The 26,845-nt window shown below is 35.5% G+C and overlaps 1 protein-coding gene across 1 annotated transcript; it reads left to right on the plus strand.

Annotated features, from left to right (window-relative positions):
* The first annotated feature begins 804 nt into the window (after nt 1-804).
* On the plus strand, nt 805-26,845 carry LOC136034509 (uncharacterized). Its single transcript, XM_065715730.1, has 4 exons — nt 805-928; nt 8,961-9,147; nt 15,594-15,965; nt 26,339-26,845. Exons 2-4 carry the CDS (start codon nt 8,973-8,975, stop codon nt 26,773-26,775), a joined length of 984 nt encoding a protein of 327 aa, XP_065571802.1. The 5' UTR covers nt 805-928; nt 8,961-8,972; the 3' UTR covers nt 26,776-26,845.

Consider the following 26,845-nt stretch of genomic DNA (forward strand, 5'->3'; position numbering starts at 1 on the left):
TACCTATTTTTTGTTTCCGTTGTATTTGATGGTAAGACCAATTTGGTTCCAGTGGTAAGACATGTAGGGGACTTGTAAGTAATAATCGGCTGTTAGGCTACAATCATCTTCAGCGATGAGGGGTTTGCAACTTTTGCTAGTTGCAATGAGGGGTTTGCAACTTTTGCGAGTTGGTGTACCTATTATTTGTTTCCGGTGTATTTGATGATAAGACCAATTTGGTTCCAGTGTTGGTAAGTAAGACATGTAGGGGACTTGTAAGTAATAATCGTCTGTTAGGCTACAATCATCTTTAGCGAAGAGGGGTTTATACCTTTTTCTAGTTGGTGTAGCCTACCCATACTCACTGTAACCTAGAATTAAGTGTTTACGCAACGGCTACAAACGATTACGTAAAACAACGAGGCAGTTTCGTAATAATTAATAAAGTGTCATGTATGATAATTTGATCCTGAAAAGTTACGGATATCTTTATAATACCAACTAGATTATATAAGATATTGTTCCAAGTTTTCATTCGTCACGATGTCTACGATTGAAAAGGATAAAGTTCAACTGGCTGCAAAGTCAATTTAGTCCCTTCTTTCGATACTATTTTTTTTTTTTTTTCAACGCTGAGGAATGGCCTTTGATCATCTGATTACTGATCAATAGCAAAGAAACAAAACCAAAGTGTTGCTCTCGCAACACTTTAGCCGGTGAAGCCGGACGAAGGTTGCCGCAACACTTCACGTTGCTCAGGCAACGTAGGTCTAGTTTCTGTTCGTTTTGGGGTTAAACATAGGTTAGCTAACAATTGGACAGCAGAATAAGCCTCTACCGTGTCGATCCAGGGATTTTGTTGCAAATATCATGGCAAAGAAATTTGAAAGCAGACGACAAGGTATGGAAAGGAATAAATCTAGAGCCTGAATGATCCTCTTGGAAGGTATTTTGATGACATTTTATAGTCTTTGCAGTATGAAAGCTATACCTTGAGAACTAGATCCACTCAAGTGAGGCAAAGGGGAAGTATTTTGAGCCCAATACCTTTGCTCAGTCCTGAGTTGGGTCAATGTTGGTAATACTGGAACAATTTTTTTGGGTCATGAAACTATTGTTAATAGATGCATTTTAACTTTTTGAACATATTTTCTCTCTTGAAAAACTACCACATACTCACCATTATGGAGTTATCCAGCCCAAATAGTCTTGTATTTGTACATATAGAATTGCAATAAATTCCTTGTTTGTTGATCAGAAATTTGAAATTGTAAGACCAAAAATTGCTCTCTGGATTTTAGAGATAATTTTTGTTATGTTAGGTTGAGTTTGCGGTTGTTTTGCAGGAGAGAAAAGGTATTTAAAAAGTCAAAACGCATCTATTAACAATAGTTTCATGACCCCAAAAAAATTGTTCAAGTAATACCAACATTGACCCTGATTTGATTCAGGTCCTGATTTTAAAGATTTGTAAATTGGTAACTTAAATTTAAGGAAAAAGCAATGATATGACTTAAAATAATGTTGAAGCAATAAAATTTTGTCTCAAAACTAGAGCCATTGAGAAAGAGGCTGGAAAACACAACTGAAGGTTAAATGTTTTATGTTCAAATTTATTTAAATATAAACCAGTCATCTGTGCAATCTTGTAAGCCCTAGAATTGAGGGAAAAGATGAAGCAGTAGCTTGAAAACTGTAGCTCTACCTCCTATTCATTAACTTTGAAAGGGTTTGTAGTTGGTTTATTTTAAGTTATGTTGACCACTCAGTAAATGCATTAAATTTGTTATTGTGTTTCTCCCAGAACTTGTTAACTCTGTTTTTGAAGCTATTGATGTTTGGTGCTTGGGTGGCATATTTAGACAGGTTGTTCCTTATGTCCACTGCTTGTGTTGAGAAAAAGTTTGCATAGGCACATTTCTGGCTTCTGGCTTATATGCCTTTTCTGAATAACCTCTGGTTTGGTTTATGGCTGTTTTCCTGAAGAACTTTTCAAAGGGAAGATTTTCTATTTTGGCTTTCATCTTGAACATCTAGATGGCATCTCCTTGCTTATGTCTGTACAACAGACTTGGCAGCTCAAAAATTCTTAGGCAGTCTTTGTATGGCTTCCCTCTTAGGCCTGGCATCAAATACTATAGAATTCCTGAGGAAATAATAGATGTGACTATAGTGCTTTATGAAGAATTGAAATGTTGCATACAGACCAAAAACAGTACCATAAGACTTTTCAAGATCATGTCTGGTGTTTGTCAAGGGTGTGTACTTTCCCTCATGCTCTTTATAATTATAATGGATTATGCCCTGAGATTTGTATCAGGCCACAGGGTAAAAGTAAGCAACAAGCAAGTGTTGAATCTGGACTTTGTTGTCCTTCTCAAAGAGTCTAAAGAAGAGTTACAGCAACTACTTGATACTATCACCAAGAATGTAGAGAATGTCAGGGTAAAGGTAACCATTGAGAAATCAAAGAGCATGGCCATCACAAGCTCACCACTTGTTCTCCATTGCAAAAACAAGGATCTAGAACAAGTCCAGGAGTTCAAGTACCTGGGTAGCTGGATTGACTGTGCTGGAGAGCTTTCAACCAAGATTGAATGTAGAATTAGACAAGCTGCAGGTGCCTTCAGTAGATTGAAGCCTATTTGGAGAACTAATAAATATTCAATGCAACTGAAGCTTCAACTCTTCAACAGCACCCAGAAATTAATAAGTAATATAATATGAGCCTCAGCTTGAATAAGCACCTAGTTTGAAAAAAGGATCCTCACAATTGAAAATATAAGCCTCAGAAGAATCTTGAATACAAACCAGCAACAAAAAACTACATATGCAGAAAAACATGCCAACCTCCAGTCAGTAAGTTACTGAAAAGAAGGTGGTGTACATACCTGGGATGTATTCTTTGTATTGAAGAGAGTTGCCTTCATTGAACAACCTGTGAATAGAAGCCATCAGTAGAAGAAAGTGAGACTGCCCCAAAATTACATTGAAGCAAACATAACTGAGATCTGAGTATGGCTGGCACCTCATTACAACCTGAATAGGAAGAGATCATCAATGCAGAATGAATAAGGAGGCTTTGTTGATACCCTATACACTACTGATAGCTCTGGAGGAGCTAAGGTCTAAGGTAAGCTTACAAACACTTTTGTGGATATAACTTTGGCTATAGACTCATTCTTAACAGTTTCATTCTCCTAAGCTTAACTCAGCTATTTTCTAAGATAGCAACAAGTCCATCAACTAGAAGTTGATATGCCTAATTATAAAGACTTAGAACTCTTATGAAGGAAATTTCATAATAAAATAAAGACATTACCATTAGATTCTTTTATGATTCTTTTCAAGATTATAATCATTACCCTGAAAATGCAGTACTGAACTACCCCCCCCCCTCCTTGATTGACCCATGTATAACCCTAGTAATATATTTCTTTCTACTTAGAATTTGATCTACTCAAATGAGGCACAGGGAAAGTGTTTTTAGCCCAATACCTTAACCTTAAGTTGCAGCTTGGGGTAATCTAAGGATTTCCTCCTTGTAAGCTCCATGAAGAATTAAAGACAAGTTGAATACTCATGGTTTGCCCAATCATACTCCCACTCAACATCGCTCCATTCAGTATCCATCCTGGATTTGAAAGTGTCAAGACAAGTTGCAGAGACAGCATATTCTGATGGTCTAATCCTAAGGCTAGTGACTCTGTTTAAAAAGAACTGATTTCTCCATTGGAGTCTACATGACATCTTCAACAGTTCCTTTGAGTAATGTCTGGTAGAAGAGGTGGTGGCAACCAAGAATAAATCAGCCACAATGTTTGTCAAAATAAGTTTGAAGTCCCCACATTTTATATTTTAGATAATTTGAGGCAACAAAGATGTACACAATAGGGGACTGTTTCAAATTTGATAATCAATTTCGTTGCTTGCCTTTGGACTGCTTCTAGGACGAATTTGTCTTTATTGCAAAAAGAGGATGCAAGTGTCATGTCAACTTCAAGTTTAGGTTGAACAAGAGCTATATATAGTGGTGTCATGACTCCTGAAGAGCAGCTGCTGATAGTTCTCTTTATTGTTCCTTGGGTCTGGCTAGCTGAGCAGCAATAGCAGCATGAGAATCAAATTTAAGTTCAATCAAAAGAATCAAAGTCTCAAAAGAATCAAAAGATTCTTAAAAGAATTTAAGAATCAAAGTCTCATCAACCAAGACACCCAGATCTCTATCCTTGGGAACAGCCTCAAGTGGTAGGTCATTGAGAGTGTGCCCAAAATGTAAGTTGTTTGCTCCAAAATAAAGGACAAGGTATTTAAATGTCTTGAAGCTCAATAACCAGGCATTTGCCCTAATATTAAGCTCAATTATATCACATTGAAAAATGTCTGCATCAAGTTGGTTTCTGCTACCACCAATAAGTTTGGAGTCATCTGCATATAAAGTTAAATATGTGTACTACACTAGGGGCATCATTAATAAAAATATTGAACATGGTAGGGCCAAGTATAATACCTTGTAGCACACCCCTCTTGACTTGTAATGATTTGGAATAAATCAGCATACCATGAGATGTGAATATCCTGACCTGTTGAGTCCTTTTAGCAAGAAATGCATTAATCCAGCCAACAACATGGTTGTTTGTTTCTGTAGCATGTAACTTGATAATCAGTCTCCTGTTGCAGACCCTATTAAAGGCTTTGGCTTGGTCAAAGAGGGCAACATCAACAGGAATTTCCTTGTCTATTTGATCTGTAATAGGATTGTAAAACTAGTAAATTTGTTTAACAGATCTGCTTCTTTTGAAGCCATGTTGAGAATGGTGAAGGATGCCATTCTTTTCAAGATGTTTAATAATAGCACCATTAACTATTCCTTCAATCAGTTTGATAACAGAAGATGTAATATTGATGGGCCTGTAATTTGCTGCAGAACTTCATTTTTGCTTTTAGAAAACAGAAGTAGTGTATGTTTTTTTCCAATCCACCAGATATTTTGCTGCTTTGATTGATTTTTGGAAGATTACAGCTAATGGGGCAGCTATGTTTGAGAAGCTGAGGAGGAATATCATCAAGACCCTTATATTTATTTACATTAATTGAAGCTTTGCTTTACTCATTCTTGATTTGAATGGTTTTAAAGATTTGTAAATTGGTCACTTAAATTTAAAGAAAAAGCATTGATATGGCTTAAAATCTTGCTGAAGCAGTAAAATTTGTATTTCAAAACTAAAGCCACTGACAAAAAGACTAAGAACCCAAAATTAAGGTTAAATGTTTTATGCTCAAATTTATTTAAATATAAATCAGTCATCCTTGCAATCTTGTAAGCCCTCAAATTGAGGGAAAAGATAAAGCAGTAGCTTGCAAACACTTTCCTGGGTGTAATTTTGGCCATAGACTCATTCTTGAAAGTTTTATTGTTCTAGGTATAACTAAACTATTTTCTGAGATAGCAAGAAGTCCATCAACTAGAAGTTGATATGCCTAATTATAAAGAATTAGGATTTATGAAGGAAATATCATCATAGAATAAATACATTACCATGAGGTTCCTTCATGCTTCTTTTCAGGGTTATAGTCATTACCCTGAAAACGCACAACCAAACCATTCCCCCCCTTATAGCCCTAATAATGTATTTCTTTGTTGTTGTTTTCATGTTTTGATCTGTTGTATAGACTTTATAATATCAAATTTAGCCTAAGTGACTGATTGAATATTAGATGAAAAAAGTGTATAGGCCTATACTATTCTAAAGAAGTTAAATTATGAATAATTAACATGATAATCTGATTAATATGGATATGCTGTATATCATAAAGTAAGGATTTCTATTTTTTAGTGTTGTTTTCTTTTTGTTTGATATTATCATAATGCTATATATGGAACCATTGAGGCAGGGGGGCTGTGTTGTGTATTGTGTACTAGTTTAGTGGTTGGCCCCTTTTGAAGGGAACATTATAAAATACTAAAAACTACTTTGGAAAATACCAAAATGATTACTTAGATCATTCATAAAAGTGCATACATTTATTTTACCCCCCCCCCCCCTAATTGCAAAATATACACCCTGAATGGCATAGATAGGCTACAACAAATTTTCTATAAGTGACTCTTTTCTTCAAATTAAATTGACAACAAATAACCAACATCAACTGCATCAAGCAATGGAAAAATTCATCAAGACTGTATAATTTTGGTCATATGTTTGACTGTTAGGGAGTAGGTGACAAAATAAAGTGATAGACACCAACCACTAAACCAGAACCATGCATTGTCAGAAAAGCAAACATGACACTTGGAAATAATATTACATAAGAAATCATGTGGTACTACTTTTATTTTATTAGAGTATTTCCTTAAGAAGAGCTGTTACTCTCTAATATAGTAATTTTGTCGCCTTAATGGGCCAGATATAAGGATTTTTGCTGCCATCCAACTTCAATATAACAGTTTTCGTTAGGGAAGTGGTAGGCTAGCAGAATTGTCAGCTAACAAAAGTTTTTAGCTAATAATTTGCAGTAATACGAGAATCTGGACAAAAAAAACAAAAAACAAACAACACAAGCTTGGAAATAGGCCTAATGTCATCAATTGGGTTGAAAGTTTTAGGGTATTTTTTTAGTTTTTTCCATTACTTAGCTAGATTGGAGGTGAAAACACCACTGAGTGCATATTTGTATGTTTTTTAAATATACAAATTGCTTCATTTTTAAGTTCTATTTTCAATGCTCAAAGGGTCCCTTAGAGTGACACCTTGTTCTCTATTAGAAATGGTTACCAGAAATTCTGAGAACTACCTTCTCACAATTACAAATACAATGAAGGTGTAGTTGAGGGGACTTCTTGCTATCTTGGAAAGTAGTTCAGTTGGGCGAATGAAGCTTTCAGAAATTAATCCAGGGCCTAAAGTATAGCCACTGAAGGTATTGCTAAGCTACTGTCTTTACGTTTTCCTTAGTTCTAGGCTTAGAAAATAGTAGACTACACATGATAAATCTACATGTGTCTAAATTTGACAAGAAAATTTTTAGGTTTTCAATCTCTTTTTGATTGGCTCTGATTTTTAAAATACAATCCCTATTATTTCAGTAAAATTTCAAGAAATATCAGAGTTTTTTTCTAAATTTTAGAAATGGATTCAATAATATATAAAACCTTATACATCTGGATGAAGCAAAGGTATAAGGCCTAAGACACTTTTCTTGGGCCTCATTTGAGCAGTAGATCTGTTTCTTAAGGTCTGACTTTTGTAACACAGAGATTATAAAATTACAACAAAGTTTAGTACCCCTTTGAGGGGGAAGGAGTGGACAAGGGCGCTTCGAAAGCCTTCTTGGGAAATCTTGAAGACTCTAGACCCATTCTTGAGAGTTTCATTCACAAACTCAACTACTTTCTAAGATCAACCAAAGCCTCTAATATAGCATTTTACCATAAATGCTTATTTTATTTCTAAAAGCACTTTGCTTCACTTTACCCTTCCCCCTGACAGATAAACATATATTCTAACTTGTGTATTGAAACTTTGCTTTTCAGCAGCATAACTTTTCTCTTCTTTATTTTATTTTTTTATGGTAAACACTAATCAATCAGCCACAAAAAATGAAGTTACACTATCCTAAAAAATAGTGTCAACATTTATAGTAGGCTATATATTTATCCATTAGGTGGAAGGGGATGGAGGTTAAGTGAAGCAGTATCCTTTTATTTCTGATATAAGTAAGTTTTTATGATTTTAACGTAGTTTCCGGGATTTTTGCTATTTTCTATTGGCAAATAATAAGGAATAAGGTGCCACTTTAAGATCTCAAAATAAAATTTACAAAAAAAGGCATTGGCAGACTTGAAAAAAAGTGCCTTTAATTGTTTGTTCTCATTCTAACTAGCTAAGTAATAGAAAAAACTCAAAGTCTACTGTTCTAGGGATTGTTCATGAAGCCAGGAAAACCTCAAGACAGCCAAAAAAAACTTGTTATGCACATTGGCCAAGCCAAAATAGCTAATAGACTTTAGTTGCCCATTGCCTTGAAATTTTCTAATACAGGTCCAGAACCCAGAGGTACATTATGTATAGTGGCTTTTACTGGCCGATTGAAACGATATTGCTGCCAAGATTACTTGATGTTTTGTTTTATACCAGCTAAGACTGATCTTCTTTTATTGATTTTATATTATAGATTTCCATCAGCCCATTCACCTAATAAAAAAAACTAGGCCAGTAAAATAGACTTGCTGCTTTTTTTAGGTTTCTATTGTCAATTTCAGGCTTTTTTTTAGATTTGTTTTTCTAGAATAAAAGTGAATAGTTAGGACCTTTTTTTTCAACACGTGGCTGTTTTTGGGTATCCTAGAGTAAAATATTCTTTTGGAAACAGTGGAGCTTATGACCTGTTCTAGACTAAACACTATTATAAAAAAAAACTTTTGCTTCATTACACTAAAAAAATTTCCATTTATTGATTTGTTAGGATTGGTTACAGTTTAATTGCATTCTTTCAATAACTGCTTTTGGAGCAATGGGATCAGGGCTAGGATGCAGTTAAATTGACAACGACTTAGAAAATCTAATAATACATATTTTTTGAATACTTTGTATTTAAAATTTAGTATACAAGAGTTTTGACTTTGAAAATCATTCTGAAAATTAAGGCTAAGAAGAGGTTGGGATGCAGTTAAATTGGAAACAACTTCAAAAATCCAATAATAGAAATTGTTTCAATGTTTTATATCCCAGCTGATATTCTTCAGAAGAAGCAGAAGGATGTAATTAACTAAGAATTTCATGATTATTGTCTTTGGATAAGAACAGAATATAAAATCCGCTCTTACCAGTTGTGAATTGCCTGAAGACAAATAGGAGTTATATTGTCATCTTTAGCCATTAGGGATAACAAGCAGTGGTCACTAATCATTCTCATACTTTTGTATTGTAAAATTGAAACAAATATACAATCCTATTACTAATTTATTTTCTATGTAGAACCAAATCTAAATGGAAGAGAAAACTATTGCATCAGTTGAAGAGATCCCTTATGTATATTGGTGGAACATACATCAATTGGAGTCATCAAGTCTATGTTTGCTTGCCAGCTGCATCTTTTCTTGTTTGAAGAAAGAATGTCCTGATTTTGCTGCATGGTTGAAAGAAACATTCAATGGAGATGAAGGTAAAAAAAAACATATTACCATAATACTTTAAATTTTAACTTGGAGCTATCTGAGCTGTTTTTCACCCATACTTTTTTTTGAGAAAATTTCTACACAAAAATCTATTCTATTATCACCTGTGTGGTGTTTTTGCTGGGAAATTTGTGTTCTATTTAAACTTTCTTAGCAATATCTTGGCATTTATGGAATCTAAGAAAATAATCTTAAATCTAAATTAAAAATACTTATTTTCAGGTATTTCTGTTTTTTTTTGGCTGCTCTAATATTTGCCTACATATTTCGAGCATAGCTTCCAGAAATTTATGTTCCATTTCAGTCACATATTTCTCATCTCAGTATTGCTGGTGAGCTTATAAACCATTACAATTTAAATGTTTTGAGTAAAATGTAAAACAATGGCTCCAAGAATTTGATCTTGGTACTTAAATAATGATTATACTACTGGGAAGCAGAGGCTTCATTGCACTCCCTGTTGCAACTCTGCTCAGCATCGTTACATTTAGTATTAACTCTGGTTTTTCAAATATTTGCCATTAGGTTATTTCAATTTGAATGTGTTAATTACAAAAGGCAGCATATGTAGCTATTTCTTTTAAAATGTGCTCTCAAACAGCTCTCTATGATTTTACTCCAATGGTGCAGTTTTTATTTCAATCTGATATTTTTTAATTTTCAAATAGTAAAAAGAGTAATACTAACAACAACATATTTAAAAACCCACTAAAGGTGCACTCCTGCAAGTAGAGTACATAATAAAAGGGTAAAAAAATTAAAAGCACCAAAAACTAATTATAATGTAAGAAAAAAGGATGGACCATTTCCTGTTTTCTATATGTTTTGAAACTCCTGTGCTTTCAAAGGCTTAAAGTCTGAAGTTGCCAGTATTCAACTGAAGCTTGCTCTGGTTTTACCTGCACAACTGTCTGTATTTGCAGGATCTGACACTTTCTCCAGGTAGATTTGTATTTGGCTCTAACCACAGACAGACCTATGACAGACAAAGTATTCGGTTTTTAGAGATGATCTGAAAACTGGAAAATGGTTGCCTGTGATGCACTTTTCTCAACCTTAGTAGAAGCTTATAGTAGAAGCTTAGTAGAGTAGAACCTTAGTAGAACCTTAGTAGAGTAGAAGCTTAGTAGAACCTTAGTAGAAGCTTAGTAGAAGCTTATTTTTAGAGATGATATGAAAACTGGAAAACGGTTGCCTGTGATGCACTTTTCTCAACCTTAGTAGAAGCTTATAGTAGAAGCTTAGTAGAGTAGAACCTTAGTACAAGCTTAGTAGAAGCTTATTTTTAGAGATGATCTGAAAACTGGAAAATGGTTGCCTGTGATGCACTTTTCTCAACCTTAGTAGAAGCTTAGTAGAGTAGAACCTTAGTAGAGTAGAAGCTTAGTAGAACCTTAGTAGAAGCTTAGTAAAAGCTTATTTTTAGAGATGATCTGAAAACTGGAAAATGGTTGCCTGTGATGCACTTTTCTCAACCTTAGTAGAAGCTACTGCTGAGAATAATCACTCCTAGAATCAAAAGATTTACTGAAAGAAATCTGAGCCGATTCAAGATAAATAAGAAGCAACCAATTCAGTAGCTCTGTTAATCTCACAGAGTGAATTAAAAGGAAAGGGATTGAATATTCTAGACTGAAAAGCCCTCGTTTACCAAAACAGAAGAAGACGAGGATTGTGTAGTTTCAACCAAAAAGATTGCTACAAGTAGCTATGATAATATACACCCTATGTGGATAAAGAATCTTACCCCTTTGTAATCCTAAATTGCTATAACCGTGCATGGGCTACATCCACATTCCCTAATAACTGGAAATGTTCATCTCTCATACCAATTTTAAAGAAAAACAAACCTAAACATGACCCTCAGTCATATAGACCCATAATGATTGTCCCAGTGCTGGGAAAATTAATGGAGAAAATGATTTACCATCGGCTGCTATGGTTTGTTGAGAAGAATAATCTGATACCTCATACTCAAACCGGCTTCAGGAAACACCACTCATCAACATATGCTTTCATAGTGTTAACAAATGCAATAAATGACTCTCTATCAAAAAATAATGTCTTAACTGCTGCATTCCTAGATTTTGAAGGAGCTTATGATAATGTTGACTACCAGATTCTCTTAGTTAAACTTGCAAACCTTGGACTACCCCCCAAACTTGTATCCTTCATAAAATCCTTTATAGAAAACCGAAGTTTCATGATTTGTGTAGGTTCAGCCTCCTCACACAAAATTTCAATAACCAAAGGCCTTCCACAGGGTGCATTCCTGAGCTGCCTCCTATTTTCACTATTTCTGTGGGACATGAACCTCCCACATACCAATCTACAGTACGCTGACGATCTGGTATTATGGGCAACCGGCAATACCTTCGAGATTGCGCATTCAAAGTTGCAAAATGCACTTTTCCAATTTGAAAAGTTCTCCCAAAAGTCCATTTTACCTACTGCACCCACAAAGTCAAAAATTATTCAATTCCACCATAAGCGAAATCATTATGATGCTAGGCTAACATTAAATGGAATACTTATCCCAGAGGAAAATCAAATTAATTATCCAGGGCTCATACTTGACCAAAAACTAAATTTCCACCTCCACATCACAAATACAATAAAAAAGTGCTATAGAAAAATAAGAATAATTAAAAGGCTACTAGCCACACCTTGGGGCTGTAATGGGAAAACACTACTCCAATTTTATAAATCATATATAAGACCCCATGTTGATTATGGCCTCATAGTTTATGGTGCTTGTGCTAAGACCCACATGCAAAAAATCGGAACGACGCAAAATGATATAATTCGTCTTATATTTGGTCTTAGGAAACCAACAAAAACCAAGTTTCTGCTTACTGAGAGTGGACTATCCCCATTACGCGAAAGAAGAAGATCTCTACTAACTAAGCACCTTACAAAAATTGAAGCCAATGATTCTCATACCCTGCATAACTGGTTAATAAATCCATCTATGTTTAGAGGCGTTGCAAATGAATATGCAAATATCCAGAAGAAGTTCCCAGTGCCAGTAAAATCTATTGCACCCACATTCCCCCAACCCCCCCCCCCCTTGGAGTTGGTCAACCCCCATAATAAAGACTGACTTCTCAAAGTGGACCAAAGAACTTACCCCCATTTCTTTTATTCCGAAAAATTTTGCCGAGCTAAATAATGTTGCTTATAAAAACCATCTCCAAATTTTTGTAGATGGGTCCAAAATGAATGACAAAGTGGCAAGCGGAGCATTCTTCCCAACCCATAATATCGCTTTAGGAGAGAGATTACAAGATAATTCATCTGTAATGTCTGCCGAGCTAAATGCCATAATCATGGCATTAGATTTCCTCATGGTTAATGAATATATGAAAGTTAATATTATAAATATTATAATATATTCTGACTCTTTGTCAAGCCTTGAGCTTCTTCCGCCAGCTTCTCAAAATAAGATGGATATTGACACATCTCTTTGTCTTAGAATTATTGATATTTTTGCTTCCAAAGGTATTTTAACTCATATACAGTATATTCCAAGCCACTCGGGTATAATAGGTAACCATAAGGCAGATGAAATAGCAAAAAATGCTTTAAATATTGACCAGCCAAGTGGGAGACCAATCCCCATTAGAGATATTTACCGCTGGAGACTTACAGAGGTACTGATAAATAATAAGAATCCTACCCTATCACCTTTCCCAAGTAAGCACCTTTCCAAGATTTATCATAGAATTCGGTCAGGTTCAAATGGGCTAAATTTTCAGGCATTTTCATATCAGATCCCTAATTCAAGTGGTGAAGTTCCCTCGTCCCCCCTTTGCAGGTCATGTAATCTTAAGAATGAAACAATAGATCACTGCCTATTTGAATGTAATATGCTGACGTCTGCACAGTATACCCTGCGATGTAAAATGTTAGAATGCTTCAAACACCACAAAATTCCACTAACAGCCAAGAGTCTTGCTGACCATACTCTCTCGCAGAGCACAGAGATCAATATATACTCTCTTATAATTCAACTGCTGGTATCAAAAGATATACTTCAAGAAATCTGAGCAGATACAAATCATATAAGACAAACCAGCTCCTTAGCTCTGTCGATCTCACAGAGTGAGCCAAAAGGAAAAGGGCTAAATAGTATCGACTTAAAAGCCCGTCTGCTGAATAAGAAGAAGAAGAAAGATCGTAATATAAACCAAAAAAGGAGAAGAATTGCCAAAGTTTTCTCTCTAATCAATTTTCTATACGGTACTGCTCAAACTGCTGATGAACATCAGGAAAGAAGAAAAAGAGGACTGAGTAGTTTAACCAAAAGGTCGTGAAATAAACCAAAGAAGAAGAAGAAGTGCACAAGTTTCCTCTCTTGAGTTATAAACCAGAGAAGAAGAAGAAGTGGAAAAGTTTCCTCTTATCAATTTTCATACTGCTTAACCCAGTGATTGACATCAGGAAAAAAGAAGAGGACTGAGTAGTTCCAACCAAAGGTTCACAATACAAACCAACGAAGAATATAGATACACCCACATGTGCTGGGTCAGTACCCAAAAACAAATAAATAATAAAATAATTTGTCTGAAAACTACAAATAAAGAAAAACGCTATAAATTAAAATGTTGCCTGCTAGAATTTTGAACACGTTGAATGTTAAAAAATTTTGTATTGATGACCTGGTCGCAGCAGCACACTACAAGGCCCTTAGCAGTCAAGGAGCGTTGTAAATCCGATGTATACGCATTTATATTGATGGATATTACTAGCTTACAAAAAGAACATAGTCCCTCTTTCTTATGCTTCTAGTTTTTCTGTCTAAAAATGAACAATAATTTTGCTTGTCTCCATAGGAAAAGCCTCAGCATACCTAAGCTAGTGAGCATTTGAGTTAAAATGAAGTGATTTACTGTTCAGGCTCTAAAGAAAGACTGTTCTAGGTGGCAAAGATGTCATTTGATCATTTCATTTATCAAAAGCCGTAACTAGCTTTAACTTCTGAGGATATTTTTGAGTTGAATTATATTGAAGCTGATTTTTAGCTATTCATTTGATACCTTGTATGATTTATCCCTCAAGTAGTTTAGGAATTTGTTCTGTTCTGTCGCTGTCCATTTATTGGGCTTCTTGCTATTTTTTTTTGTTAAGTTTCTTTTATCTTTTTTTCTTAATAAGCTCCTTAACCCGAATACAATTCAGACTTATCATGATTTTCCCGAGGGAGTGGGTGTCTTTGAGTATAGATTTGTTGTTAGGGCTAGTAGGTGGAAAATGACTCAATTTTTCAGAAAAAAATAGTCATAGCATATGAAATCTGTTATATTGTTTTGCTTTTATCTTTTCCCTTGTCAATGTTAGGGGAATATTTTCTAAAAGAAACCTTCTTAACTACAACCTGCTTCTCCCCTTGCAGATTCCAAGTATACAACTTGGTATTGGGGATGTTATTTGATATTTGAAGAAGTCCCTCTGTTGCCCTCTGAAGGGTGGTGTATGCCCCTAAAATCTGAAGAAATAGATAGTGTTTGACTACACACAAGTTGTTTGTAAATAATATAATTTTTGAATTCAAATAATAATTTCGAAGATGTGAATACTTTTAACTCTAGTGAGAAGATACCCCCCCCCCCCCCCCAATAAGGGATAAACAACCAAATTTGTTTTCTGGTAGAGTCTATTTATGTAACGTATTTTTTAATGCAATTTTAAATTCAGAAGCTAGCATCCTGAAGGGGGGGATATTAGCCCCTCAAAGTGGAGCCTTTGTCTTTTTCAGATTTGTATTGACGCATTGCAAAGATGACGACCTTGGATAAACTTTATATTAGCCACACTTTATACTTTCTAACTTATAATGTTGTTTTTTAATTCGTTAAGTGTTTACTGTTTTATATTTTTATTGTTTACATCCCTACATGGGAAGGGTATAGGATAGTTAAGAAGAAAGGGTGTTATATGTCAAAACTTTGGAAGAGCCTTAGAAGCACGTATAATGGCAAAGTTTGGATCCAAAGTTTTCTCACATCTCCCATGTTTAAGAGAATTTACAGCAGCATTAGCTTTCTGCTAGGAGGATCTTAGGTGCTCCAGTAAAACTCTTACAGAAAAAGGTTTGTTTCATTCTTCTGTTGGACAAAAGTAGTCTGTTACGCCTAGTAGTCTTTTGTCTGTTACGTCATGTGGGCGTACCTGTTCGTCAGCTTTGACCGAGATTGCTGGGATAGCCTTCTTCTTCAGGTATTAGTTACATGAAAAATCTAATTCTTTTAAATTGATATTTTGTTGGTTTTACGACTCTGAAGTCTAATATGACTACTTCATTGAAATGATAAGGAGCGACTGTCTGGACAATGAACAAAAATGTGTTGACTTTAAAAGCATAAAAGCTTAAGAGAGTAGTCTTATCAGCTGTGATTCTTTTTTTTTAGTCTCTTTTTTCTCTCTTTTTTAGAACTGAACATTAACAGTCTGTATAGCAGATCATATGCACAACTTCCAGATCGTGAAACGTTGCATGTAACTGCTAAATACAATGGAAAAAAAGTGGACGAAGACGATGCTAAAGCTTACCATAATCGGCCAGATGTACAGGGAAGTCTCGGCAAAGCTGACACCATAAATGTAATCGGTTTCTTTTTCACCTCTCGTACTTTTGGTGCAAGAGTTAGATTGACAGACAATCAGCTGAATATATATGACCAGGACGATTACCCAGGAAGATGGCAAGATAGACGGAAAAAGAAAGAAGAAGATAACAAGGAGGATCCCTTCGTGGATATTCTTGATAAGTTGGAGGAGAAATTTAGACAAAATCTAAAGCAAGGTAAATATATCTTGCGTTTTTAAATCCTGAGGATAAGTTGTCCTGCTTAACTGGATAAACCTTCTCACTGTTCTAGCTATAGGGATTTATCTGCAGTGTATGCTCGAAGTCTCTTTATGCTTGAAAAAAAAAGAAGAAGAAGATAACAAGGAGGATCCCCTCATGGATATTCTTGATAAGTTGGAGGAGAAATTCAGACAAAATCTAAAGCAAGGTTAATATATCCCGCGTTTCTAGAACCAGAGGATAAGTTGTCCGGCTTAACTGGATAAACCTTCTCACTGTTCTAGCTATAGGGATTAATCTGCAGGGTGTGCTCGAAGTCTCTTTATGCTTAAAAAAAAGAAGAAGAAGGTAACAAGGAGGATCCCCTCATAGATGTTCTTGATAAGTTGGAGGAGAAATTTAGATTAAATCTAAAGCAAGGTAAATATATCCTGCGTTTTTAAATCCAGAGGATAAGTTGTCCTGCTTAACTGGATAAACCTTCTCACTGTTCTAGCTATAGGGATTGATCTGCAGGGTATGCTCGAAGTCTCTTTATACTTGAAAAAAAAAATTAAAATGGCTGTTCATAAGATACGTTAGCCAGATGTATTTTATTGTAGTAGTTGTTTATTGAAGTTTTGAAATTTTATGGTTGTACCATGTGCGGCTATTAAAGGCGTTTGAGCCAAATGACAAAAGTTCACAATCAATATACTCGAACGCGTTTCTAAAGATAAATCGTTCCTCCAGTAAGTTTTTTTTTAGTATCAAGACTTTAATGTTTCAAGGAAGTCGAATAGATAAAATATTAGAATCTGGGAATTGGGACGCTGAAATTAGTCTCCAATCCCCCTTGATTATTGGGAACATTTTATGACTACGCGCGTATATTGGTGTTGAGAGGTGTTAGCGCCACTCCTATTACAAACAATCTTTTTTTATTTAACATAAAAGACTACATTCACATACATACAGGCACAAAGGTAGAGAGGTAGAAAGGAGGGGGTTATCCTGAGCGCCACTAGAAATTTTTCAGGAGGGGGGAGTGCTACCAAGAATTTCGTTTTCATTATGTTGCTAGGTAGACCTTATGGTAGCCCTTATGTTGCTAGGTAGCTAAACGTTCATAGCCTGAAAGTTGAATGTGCGGTTTAGAATCATGTCAATCAAACGATTGATCCAGTTTTATTCAATAAGACAACAATTTCTACACATATTCATATGTGTAGAAAACTTGGTCATGACCGAGTTTGTGGCACCACAACTGATTGACTTAAAGCCAACTATTATTTTCCTGCAAGATGGTGCACCATTATATTTGGGACTGAATGTTCGTCTCCTCATCACTCAAATGTTTCCTTATCTGTGGGTTAGAAGGAAGGTGTGGATGTTACACCATCACATTTGGGACTGAATGTTCGTCTCCTCATCACTCAAATATTTCCATATCGGTGGAATAGAAGGAAGGCACAGATTTCATGGCCTGGAGGCCATGGTCTCCAGCAGATATCGCTCCCTCGGTATTTGTATGGGCATATGCAAGATAGCCCGTATCAGGAGAAGATACAGGATCTGGCTGACTTGAAAGTAAAGAATTCTTAACGCCGTTCTCACTATGAAGGGCTAAATTGTCGCTATTGACAATTATCAATATAATTGCTAATATAAATTGTCGATAATTGTTAATATGAATTGTCACTGTTGAGGACAGTGAACATTCCAATATTTATCGTCTTTATGTGCTTTTTCAACTAAAGGGTTCATATAGAGGTGAAAAATCTACAGTGAATAACAGCCTTTATGGACATTGATTAAGTTAAAATAAATCTAGTTTGAATATTTCAATAACTGCTTTTGTAATAAATGTTTTGATTGTAAAGATTCTTATAGACACCCTATCTGAGCCGTTCAAAAGAGGGAAGGGGAGGGGAACGGGGAAAGCTGCCTGTAATTAATTTTGTCCGGGTACGGCAAAATGACCATATAGACCAATCCTACAAGTTATATGCTTAAAAAGAATCTTATTTGCTAAAGGCTTAAATCACTCATTTAAAACTACCAAGGACAGCCAAAATGAAATCTGATTTTTTGAATTGGATTGGTAGAAATTTACACACCCATGTATATTTTTTAAAAAGTTGCAGGAATAGGGAATTCAATGTCTAATGGAAAAAATTCCTTATGCAGTTATAGTTTCTTGTCATAACAGGTGCCAAATTCAAAAAGAAAGAGACGTTTGTGAAAAATTTGCAAAAATTAAGCTATAAACATGCATCACCAAACAACTTAAGAAGCTGTAGCTATCACTTGAAGGTTTAGCTGTCTTTAAGAATCAACTTATTGCTATTTAGGCACAAAAAGCGTTGTCAAGATTAACTAACTGTTTTTCCTTGTTTATTTTGACGATTCAACGTGGCAATGCTGAGGAAAATGTGGTACTGCACTAGAGACTTCTTAGTTTTAACAGTCGAAAGAAAGATCTTCGAAAATAGCTGTTTTCGAGTACAAACTGGCTGGAGACGGTTTCAGAAGGCAAAATGCTTTTTATTCTGACGTCCACGGTACTTCAGTTTTCTTCATAAATAGGAAAATAACGACAGTGTTGTCATTTTTTGGGGTGAAAGTAATCAGTCAGTTAATTTTTTAATTCTGCTCATTTTTTAGTCAAATAAGATTTATAAAACATTTAGAAAATAGCTTTTCAAATTAAACTGTACCAATAATTGTTAACTGATTGTCTATTTATTATCATTGATCACATGCATGCAAATGATTCAGTAAGCTTTTGCTATAATGCAATCCTCTTGCCTCTTTAGTATCAGCTAACCCGCAGACACATCATCATTTTCCCTCAAGATGGTGCACCACCATATTGTTGACTGAATGTTCGTCCTTCTACGTGATCCTATTGGTTAACATTAGCGTCGCTTCTAAAACACAAAGTGTTCGTTTTTTTTTTTTTGATGTTTGTTTATTCGTATAAATAATTCTCAAATCGAGGCGAATAAGTAATTCTTTGGGCATAGAAGCGTGGGGATGATTTGAGCTGCCATTATGTTACAGAATAAAGTAATTATTTGATTTTGATTAATCACTAATTAAAGTAAGTAAATCATTAATGAATACTCATATTTGGTGCTTTAGAAGGGATCAAAGAGGAATCCTAACGAATTTGAAGGGGATTCCTGTGAGCGTGAGGCCTGATATACCGAAACGGTGCTTTTTTCAACCTAAATATCTGAGTAGTTGGGAACTTGGCGAGAAGTGGGAGAGGAGGGGAGTTCTCCACGCAGTTCTTGGTGGGAAATCGTGCAATCGTGGTGAAATGTGAAATCGTGATGGGAAATAAATAATTCTTTGGCATGGACGCGCGGGACTGATTTGAGCTGCCATTATATTACAGAATAAAGTAATTATTTGGTTAGGATTAATCACTAATTAAAATAAGTAAAGCATTAATGAATACTCATATTTGGTGCTTTAGAAAGGATCAAAAAATAATCCAAGGGAATTTGAAGGGGGATTCCTGTGGGCGTGAGGCCTGATACTCCGAAAAGGTGCTTTTTTGGTCCTAGATATCTGGTTAATTGAGAACTGTATCCGTTTTTCCACAAAAACTGTTCCTGTGGAGAAGTGGGAGAGGAGGGGAGTTCTCCACACAGCTCTTGTTGGGAAACCGTACAAATGGCGACCTGTTTCCGGGGTTAAATTAGTAATAATAATAGGTTTCTTCAAATTTTTTATGGAGAGTCCTTTGAACTGAAGCGGGGGGGAGCTCCAACCTCTGCAAATCCCTATTCTTTTATTTATTTATTTATCTATTTATTTATAACCCGTAATAAGAACATATAATTATAACACACCTTAAGGTAAAACAATTATAAAAGAATGTACACAATAAAAAAAAAATGCTAGACACAAACAAAAATCTCTAACAACAGTAACCCATTCAATTCTTTTGTCTATAAAACATCAATGGTTGGAATTTAAAAGTAATTTTCTTGGTAAGTAATCCATTTTTTAATTGCCTTCATTTATGGTATTAAATAAAAAAAACTAATTTTTTTTAGCTGAAAGTAAGGAGCGACATTAAAACTTAAAACGAACAGAAATTACTCCGTATATGAAATGGGTTGTCCCCTCCGCAATCCCTCGCTCTTTACGCTAAAGCTTTTAATTGTTTTAAAAAGTAGAATTGTGGCAAAGAGTCAAACTTCAGCGTAAAGAGCGAGGGATTGCGGAGGGGACAACCCATTTCATATACGGAGTAATTTCTGTTCGTTTTAAGTTTTAATGTCGCTCCTTACTTTCAGCTAAAAAAAATTAGTTTTTTTATTTAATTTCTGAACGTTTTTGAATTAATGCATGTTTGGTTTTGGCTCTCCGCACATAAATTATTAAAATGAAACTTGTATATTAATTCTTTTTTTGGCTAAATGGCTTTCTCTTAGTTTTGATCAGACGATTTTGAGAAACAAGGGGTGGAGAAGGAGGCCTAGTTGCCCTCCAATTTTTCGGTCACTTAAAATGGCAACTAGAACTTTTAATTTTTAATGAACGTTTTTATTAGTAAGAAATACACGTAACTTAAGAATTAACTTACGTAACAAACTTTCATAACCTTATATTTTTATTATGTATAAGAGGGGGTTTGTACCCTCGTTAATACCTCGCTCTTTACACTAAATCGTAAGTTTTGTCCCAATTCTTTAAGAATGACCCCTGAATCAGAAAGGCCGTAGAATAAATAGTTGAAATTACTAAAAATACTTTAGCATAAAGAGCAAGGTATTTATCTCCTCCTAAATACCTCGCTCTTTATGCTAAAGTATTTTTAGAACCCCTCATATGCGTAATTATCTCTGTTCGTTTTAGGTTTCAATGCTACTTCTTCCTTTCATTTGAAAAAACGTTTTCATGTTTATTTTTCATTGTTTTCTTATAGTAGTGCTAGAGAACCCTGCGCCCTTTTCATTGAATTTTTCTTCCCTCATGACAGATTCCTCCAAGGAAAGATCCTCCAACATAGCCCCCTCTCCTCAGCCCCACCCCCAAACAAAATAAAATCCCTCTAAAATTTCTCAAAAATTGGCTTAGCCCAAACTGTAAATATAAAAGAACGTTTCTGCCAGGTGGATTTTGCAAATTCCAATTACTAAATTGGGGTTTGGTTTGCCCAATTAGTAGAAATGACTTCGATATGGCTATTTCGTTGGCGCGCTGGTTTGAGAATTCTTTGTCCAAGGGGCAAGGGTTCGATCCCTGGCATAGCCAGTTATTTGGTTTGGGACGGGGGTCAATGGCGTGACTCTGTAAACTCAGCCAGAATCGACCCTTCTTTAAATGGGTACCTGGAGAAATCTGGGGAAGCTAAGCAGGAAAGATGTGCAAAAGCACAGGATGGCTGTCCCCCAGCCCCCCCCCCATTGGTTTTCCTAGATGAAGGGCCACAAAACGGAGATCAGCACTGCCGGTTTGGACCTTAAGGGTCTAGTTCCATCATGCTTACTTACTTACTTATTAACTTATAAGGCTAAATGAAACGAAAAAGACAGAGACCTTAACCCACCTTAAGAGAAAGCCTCAGCCCTCGTTAAGCTCTGAGTCTTGGGAGTTTACGGTTAAACAAATTCCCAAGTAACATCTGAATTTCAGATGCCAGGTGAGGCGGAAAAACGTCTGGTCTTGCCGCAAGTACAAGAAGAAGAAGAGAACAATAGGCTCATTGGCGACAAATTTGGTCTTAGATTTAGATCTTCCTGCACCGGCTGGTGCATAAGGCGACAGTGTTTCACAACAACCTCTCTGGGCATGGAAAAGGAAAAAAATGGCGTATGCTCGTTTCTGAGGACAGAAGAAAAATATTTTTATTCTTCTCCCAAAAACAGTATTTTGAGTCTCTCCCCCCTCCCCAAAGAAAAACTTCCTAAAAGTCTTAACTCAGTCTTCCAGCCAAGAGACAATATATTCCATATGTACCTTCACTATTTATAAAATTTATCACCTTTTAATTAAAACTACTAACTGTATACAATCGCTATTATAAGAAATGCTCGTTTACCTATGGCTACGAAACACCTGAACTTTAGGTACCAGGCGAAGCAGAAAACTCCTTGTCCTGCAGTAACTATAAGAAGAAGAAGAGAACAAGAGGCTGTTTGACGACAGACGCGGGGAAGAGAAAAACGTAGCGTGTACTCTTTTGTGACTATCGGGGGAAAATAGTTTTCCTCTTCTTCCAAAAACAAGATTTTAAGTCTCTTTATCTCCCTCTTCTGAAGAAAAACTTTTCCTGTAAATAGTAACTCAATCTCCCAGCCGAGAGGCTAAACAGGGTGTATATATAGAAGCATTTATAAAATTTATCACCTTGTAATGAAACTTACTGACAGTAGCCGTCCTGGCTGAGTGGTTGGCGCGCTGGCGTGAGAATTCTGTGTCCAAGAGGCACGGGTTCAATCCCAGTTTTGACCAGTTATTTAGTTTGGGACGGGGGTCAGTGGTGTGACTCTGTAAGCTCAGCTAGAGTCGACCCAGCTCTAAATGGGTACCTGGAGAAATCTGGGGAAGGTAAGCAGGAAGGGTGTGTGAAAGCACAGGATGGCTGGCACCCAACCCCCCATAGCACTTCCTGGCTGAAGGGCCATGAAACAGAGATCAGCACCTCCGGTTTGGACCTTAAGGGACTAGTGCCGTCTTACTTACTTTACTTACTGATAGAGTGCAATCTCTATAATTAAAAAACACTCGCTTACCTTTTTGCTACGAAATATCTGAACTTCCGATGCCAGGTGAAGTGGAAAATGCCATGTCTTACAGCAAGTACAAGCACAAGATTGCAATTTAGGTGCGATAGGAATTCTATATTTGATCAGTATTTCTATTTGTAACAACTTTATTGAAGAGTTGTTACAAATTGTTACAACTGCACCATCGTGCCCTGAGCCTAAGAATGTATTAAATAAAAAAACAAGTTTTTTTTAGCTGAAAGTAAGGAGCGACATTAAAACTTAAAACGAACAGAAATTACTTCGTATATGAAAAAGGCTGCTTCCTCATCGACGCCCCGCTCTTTACGCTAAAGTTTGACTCTTTCTCTCAACTCTTCTTTTTAAAACAGTAAAAAACTTTAGCGTAAAGAGCGGGGCGTTGATGAGGAAGCAGCCTCTTTCATATACGAAGTAATTTCTGTTCGTTTTAAGTTTTAATGTCGCTCCTTACTTTCAGTTAAAAAACTTGTTTTTTTTTTATTTAATTTCTGAACGTTTTTGAATCAATGCATGTTTTGATTTTGGCTCTCCGCAGAGGAATAATTAAAACGAAATTTGCATATTTTTTTTTTGGCTAAATGGCTTTCTCATAATTTTGATCGAATGATTTTGAGAAAAAAAGAGCGGGGGAGGAAGCCTAGTTGCCCTCCGATTTTTTGGTTAATTAAAAAGGCAACTAGAACTTTTAATTTTTTACGAATCTTTTTATTAGTAAAAGATTTACGTAACTTATAAATTAGCTTACGTAAAGAACTTTTGTATTCTCATGTTTTTATTACATATATGAGGGGGTTCGCTTCCTCGTCAGTACCTCGCTCTTTATACTAAAGTTTAAATTTTGTCCCAATTCATTAAGAATGACCCCTGAATCACAAAAGCCGTAGAATAAATAGTTGAAATTACTAAAAACACTTTAGCGTAAAGAGCGAGGTATTAGGAGGAGGTGAGCCCCTCATATGGGTAATAATTTCTGTTTGTTTTAAGTTTTAATGCTGTTCCTTACTTCCAGCTGAAAAAAAACTTTTCATATTTATTTTTTCATTGTTTTTTTAAATAATGCTAGTAAATCCTGCGCTCCCTTCATGGAAATTTTCTTCCCCCCATGACAAATTCTCGATGGAAAGTTCCTCCCGCATATCCCCCTCTTCTCAACCCCTCCCCCCAACCAAAAAAATCCTCCTGAAAACGCCTGTACACTTCCCAATAACCATTACTATATGTAAGCACTGGTCAAAGTTTGTAACTTGTTGCCCCTCCCACGGGGACTGTGGGGGAGTAAGTCGCCCCCAAAGACATAGTTATAAGGTTTTTCGACTACGCCGAATAAAATGGCTATCTCAGAATTTTGATCAGTTGACTTTGGGAAAATAATTAGGGTGGGAGGGGGCCTAGTTGCCCTCCAATTTTTTTGGTCACTTAAAAAGGGCACTAGAACTTTTCATTTACGTTAGAATTAGCCCTCTGGCAAAAAATACAGAATTCCACATTTTTATAGATAAGAGCTTGAAACTTCTACAGTAGGGTTCTCTGATACGCTGAATCTGATGGTGTGATTTTCGTTAAGAGGTAGGGGGTTTTTCCCCCTATTTTCTAAAATAACGCAAATTTTCTCAGGCTCGTAACTTTTGATGGGTAAGACTAAACTTGATGAAACTTATATATTTAAAATCAGCATTAAAATGCAATTCTTTTGATGTAGCTATTGGTATCAAAATTCTATTTTTATAGAGTTTTGGTTACTATTGAGCCGGGTCGATCCTTACTACAGTTCGTTACCACGAACTATTTGATTTTACTCCTTTCTGAAATGGGCTATTGCGCTCCTTCCACTCCTCCACTAGGACCATTTACAAACAAAGTAAAAGCTAGGGAACTCAAGAGATGAGCAAACAGAAATGCTTCAACATTTCTAGCTCAAATACTGTTTGATTTAATCTTTTATATACCAAACAACGGCTAAATCACTTGGATTAACACAGCCATTTCGCTTTTTTTTTCCTTTTCAACCCTTAAAAAAGTTTTTCGGCGAATTATCTGCCGAACTTTATTTTTTGCTCCTGTATAAAAAGGATTCAAAATGTCCAATCCGATAAATGATTTTTTGTGGGATATGTCCTATTTTTTTTTCTTTTACAATATTCATTATCTTATATTTTGAATTTCGATATTGAATAAAATGTTGGCCCTTTCTAATTAATAATTTAATAAATGAAAATATTTTTTTCGCTTTGAAAGTAAGAATTTTGTGCACTTCTCTCAATATATCTTATGACTATATTTTTGATAATCAAATTCAAATTTGACTGATTACAGACATTTACAGACTATGATCATCTGCTGGGAAAGAAGCCCTACATTAATTTTTTTGCTTATGGAGACAATCTCGTGCCGAAGGCTCTAAATTTAAAAAAAAATGTTCTAAAAAATTTATTTCCAAAAATCTGGTGTTAAGTATCGCTTAATTACCTTTTTTTGTAACCTCTAATTTATTTTTGTAGCTAGTTTCCTTTTTTTACATTTCTTTCTTTATAATAGTGTTCTGTGTAATAATTATAATAGTGTTCTGTAATATGTGAGAGTAGTTTTGTTTATGTTCAATGTTTTTTTTTAGATTCTCGAGCTCTGCCCTATACAGGGAGAAAATTTAATTTTCTATGTATTTTAAATCTTTTCCCCTTTTTTGCATTTTCTCGTATTTATTTTTGTCTTTAGTTTCCTTCGTTTTTATTTTTCTTTATTAATGATGGTGTTTAATCATCCAGAATGATTTTATTTATTGTCAGTGTTGTTTTTTCCTCTTCCTCTCAAACTCTGCTCTCTGCTGGAAAATATTTAATTTTCTGTGTATTTTAGTTCTTTTTCCCTTTTCTCGTATTTTCTCTTATTTATTTTTTGCCTCTAGTTTCCTTTGTTATCGTTTTCTTTTTTTTTACAATAATCATTCAGGATGATTTTATTTATTGTCAGTGTCGTTTTTTCATCAACCTCTGAAGCTCTGCTCTCTTCTGGAAAATGTTTAATTGTCTGTGCATTTTAAATTCTTTTTCCCTTTTTTCGTACTTTCTCTCGTTTATTTTTGTCTCTAATTTCCTTCCTCTTCAGTGTCTTTGCTTTTGTTGGCGTTTAGTAAAACTTTCTTATTTACTACCGAATACTTCAAATTCTTGAATGAAGGAATTTTTCGAGCCCTATAAAATGTTTTCCGGGGGGGGGGGGGGGGCTACGATTTGATTTTTTTTTTCAATATTTTTTTTCTATTAGAAAAGAAAACAAGAGATCCATTTTTCTGCCTTCCTAGCCAAAAGTTACCCCGCTAGATTTGAAATCCTTTGTCCGTGAGGATAGAGGTTATAGTCCTGGTGTCACTGTTTATTTCATACAAGTAGAGATCTGGGGAAGGTAACCAGGAAGGATGGGCAAAGCACAAGATTTCGGTCCCCAACCCCTCATTGCATTTCCTGGTGGGCTATGAAACGCCCTCTAGTAGGAATTGTAAAGTCCAATAACTTTTTTTCTTTTTTTACATTATATATCTAGATCAGGATTACGTATGGAACGTCAGATTTTATTCAGCCATTTGTTAAAATACACTAAATTGAAATAATTTATTTCCAGAAACAGCTGTGGAAGAGATTATGATGACAGAAATAAGAGGTGATGCAACAACAGCTGCTAGTGACGTTGTAGTATCCAGTCAAACAATTCATATTGATAGATATAAAGATTTCCCTGATCCAGAGGATGAGGTACTTATTGAATATATTCAAATACAACCACAAGATCAGGATGTACTAGGAAATTTTGCCCCTCTAAAGGGTAAAGGAAGCCGTGCACATGTCACCCTTGGATGTGCCCAAGATATACCCCCTGTTGTGACTGGTTTTGACCTTGCTGAACTTGTGAGTTGTGAGCAGAATGCTTTGGGAAATAATTGTAATTGGGTTACCTATGAACTTTCTAACGGATGGCTGCGGTTTTTTGGCGAGGATGGTTTCATGTTCTACCCTAAAGAACAATTTTTTATTTCCTCCGTTTTTACTGCCAAAAACTGAAGTTCATATATATTTGTATAAAAATTGTTGGCTCTAACCAGTATTGTTTTATAATAGAGAATGAATCGTT

The sequence above is a fragment of the Artemia franciscana genome, chromosome 13 (assembly GCF_032884065.1).
Source record: "Artemia franciscana chromosome 13, ASM3288406v1, whole genome shotgun sequence".
NCBI classification, from domain to species: domain Eukaryota; kingdom Metazoa; phylum Arthropoda; class Branchiopoda; order Anostraca; family Artemiidae; genus Artemia; species Artemia franciscana.

Bases quoted from the DNA above. Each gene is read 5' to 3' on its own strand.
- LOC136034509 (XM_065715730.1), top strand. From the start codon at position 8,973: ATGGAAGAGAAAACTATTGCATCAGTTGAAGAGATCCCTTATGTATAT. The intron at 9,148-15,593 runs GTAAAAAAAAAC...TCTCTTTTTTAG, and splicing joins AACATTCAATGGAGATGAAG to AACTGAACATTAACAGTCTG. The intron at 15,966-26,338 runs GTAAATATATCT...ATTTATTTCCAG, and splicing joins TAGACAAAATCTAAAGCAAG to AAACAGCTGTGGAAGAGATT.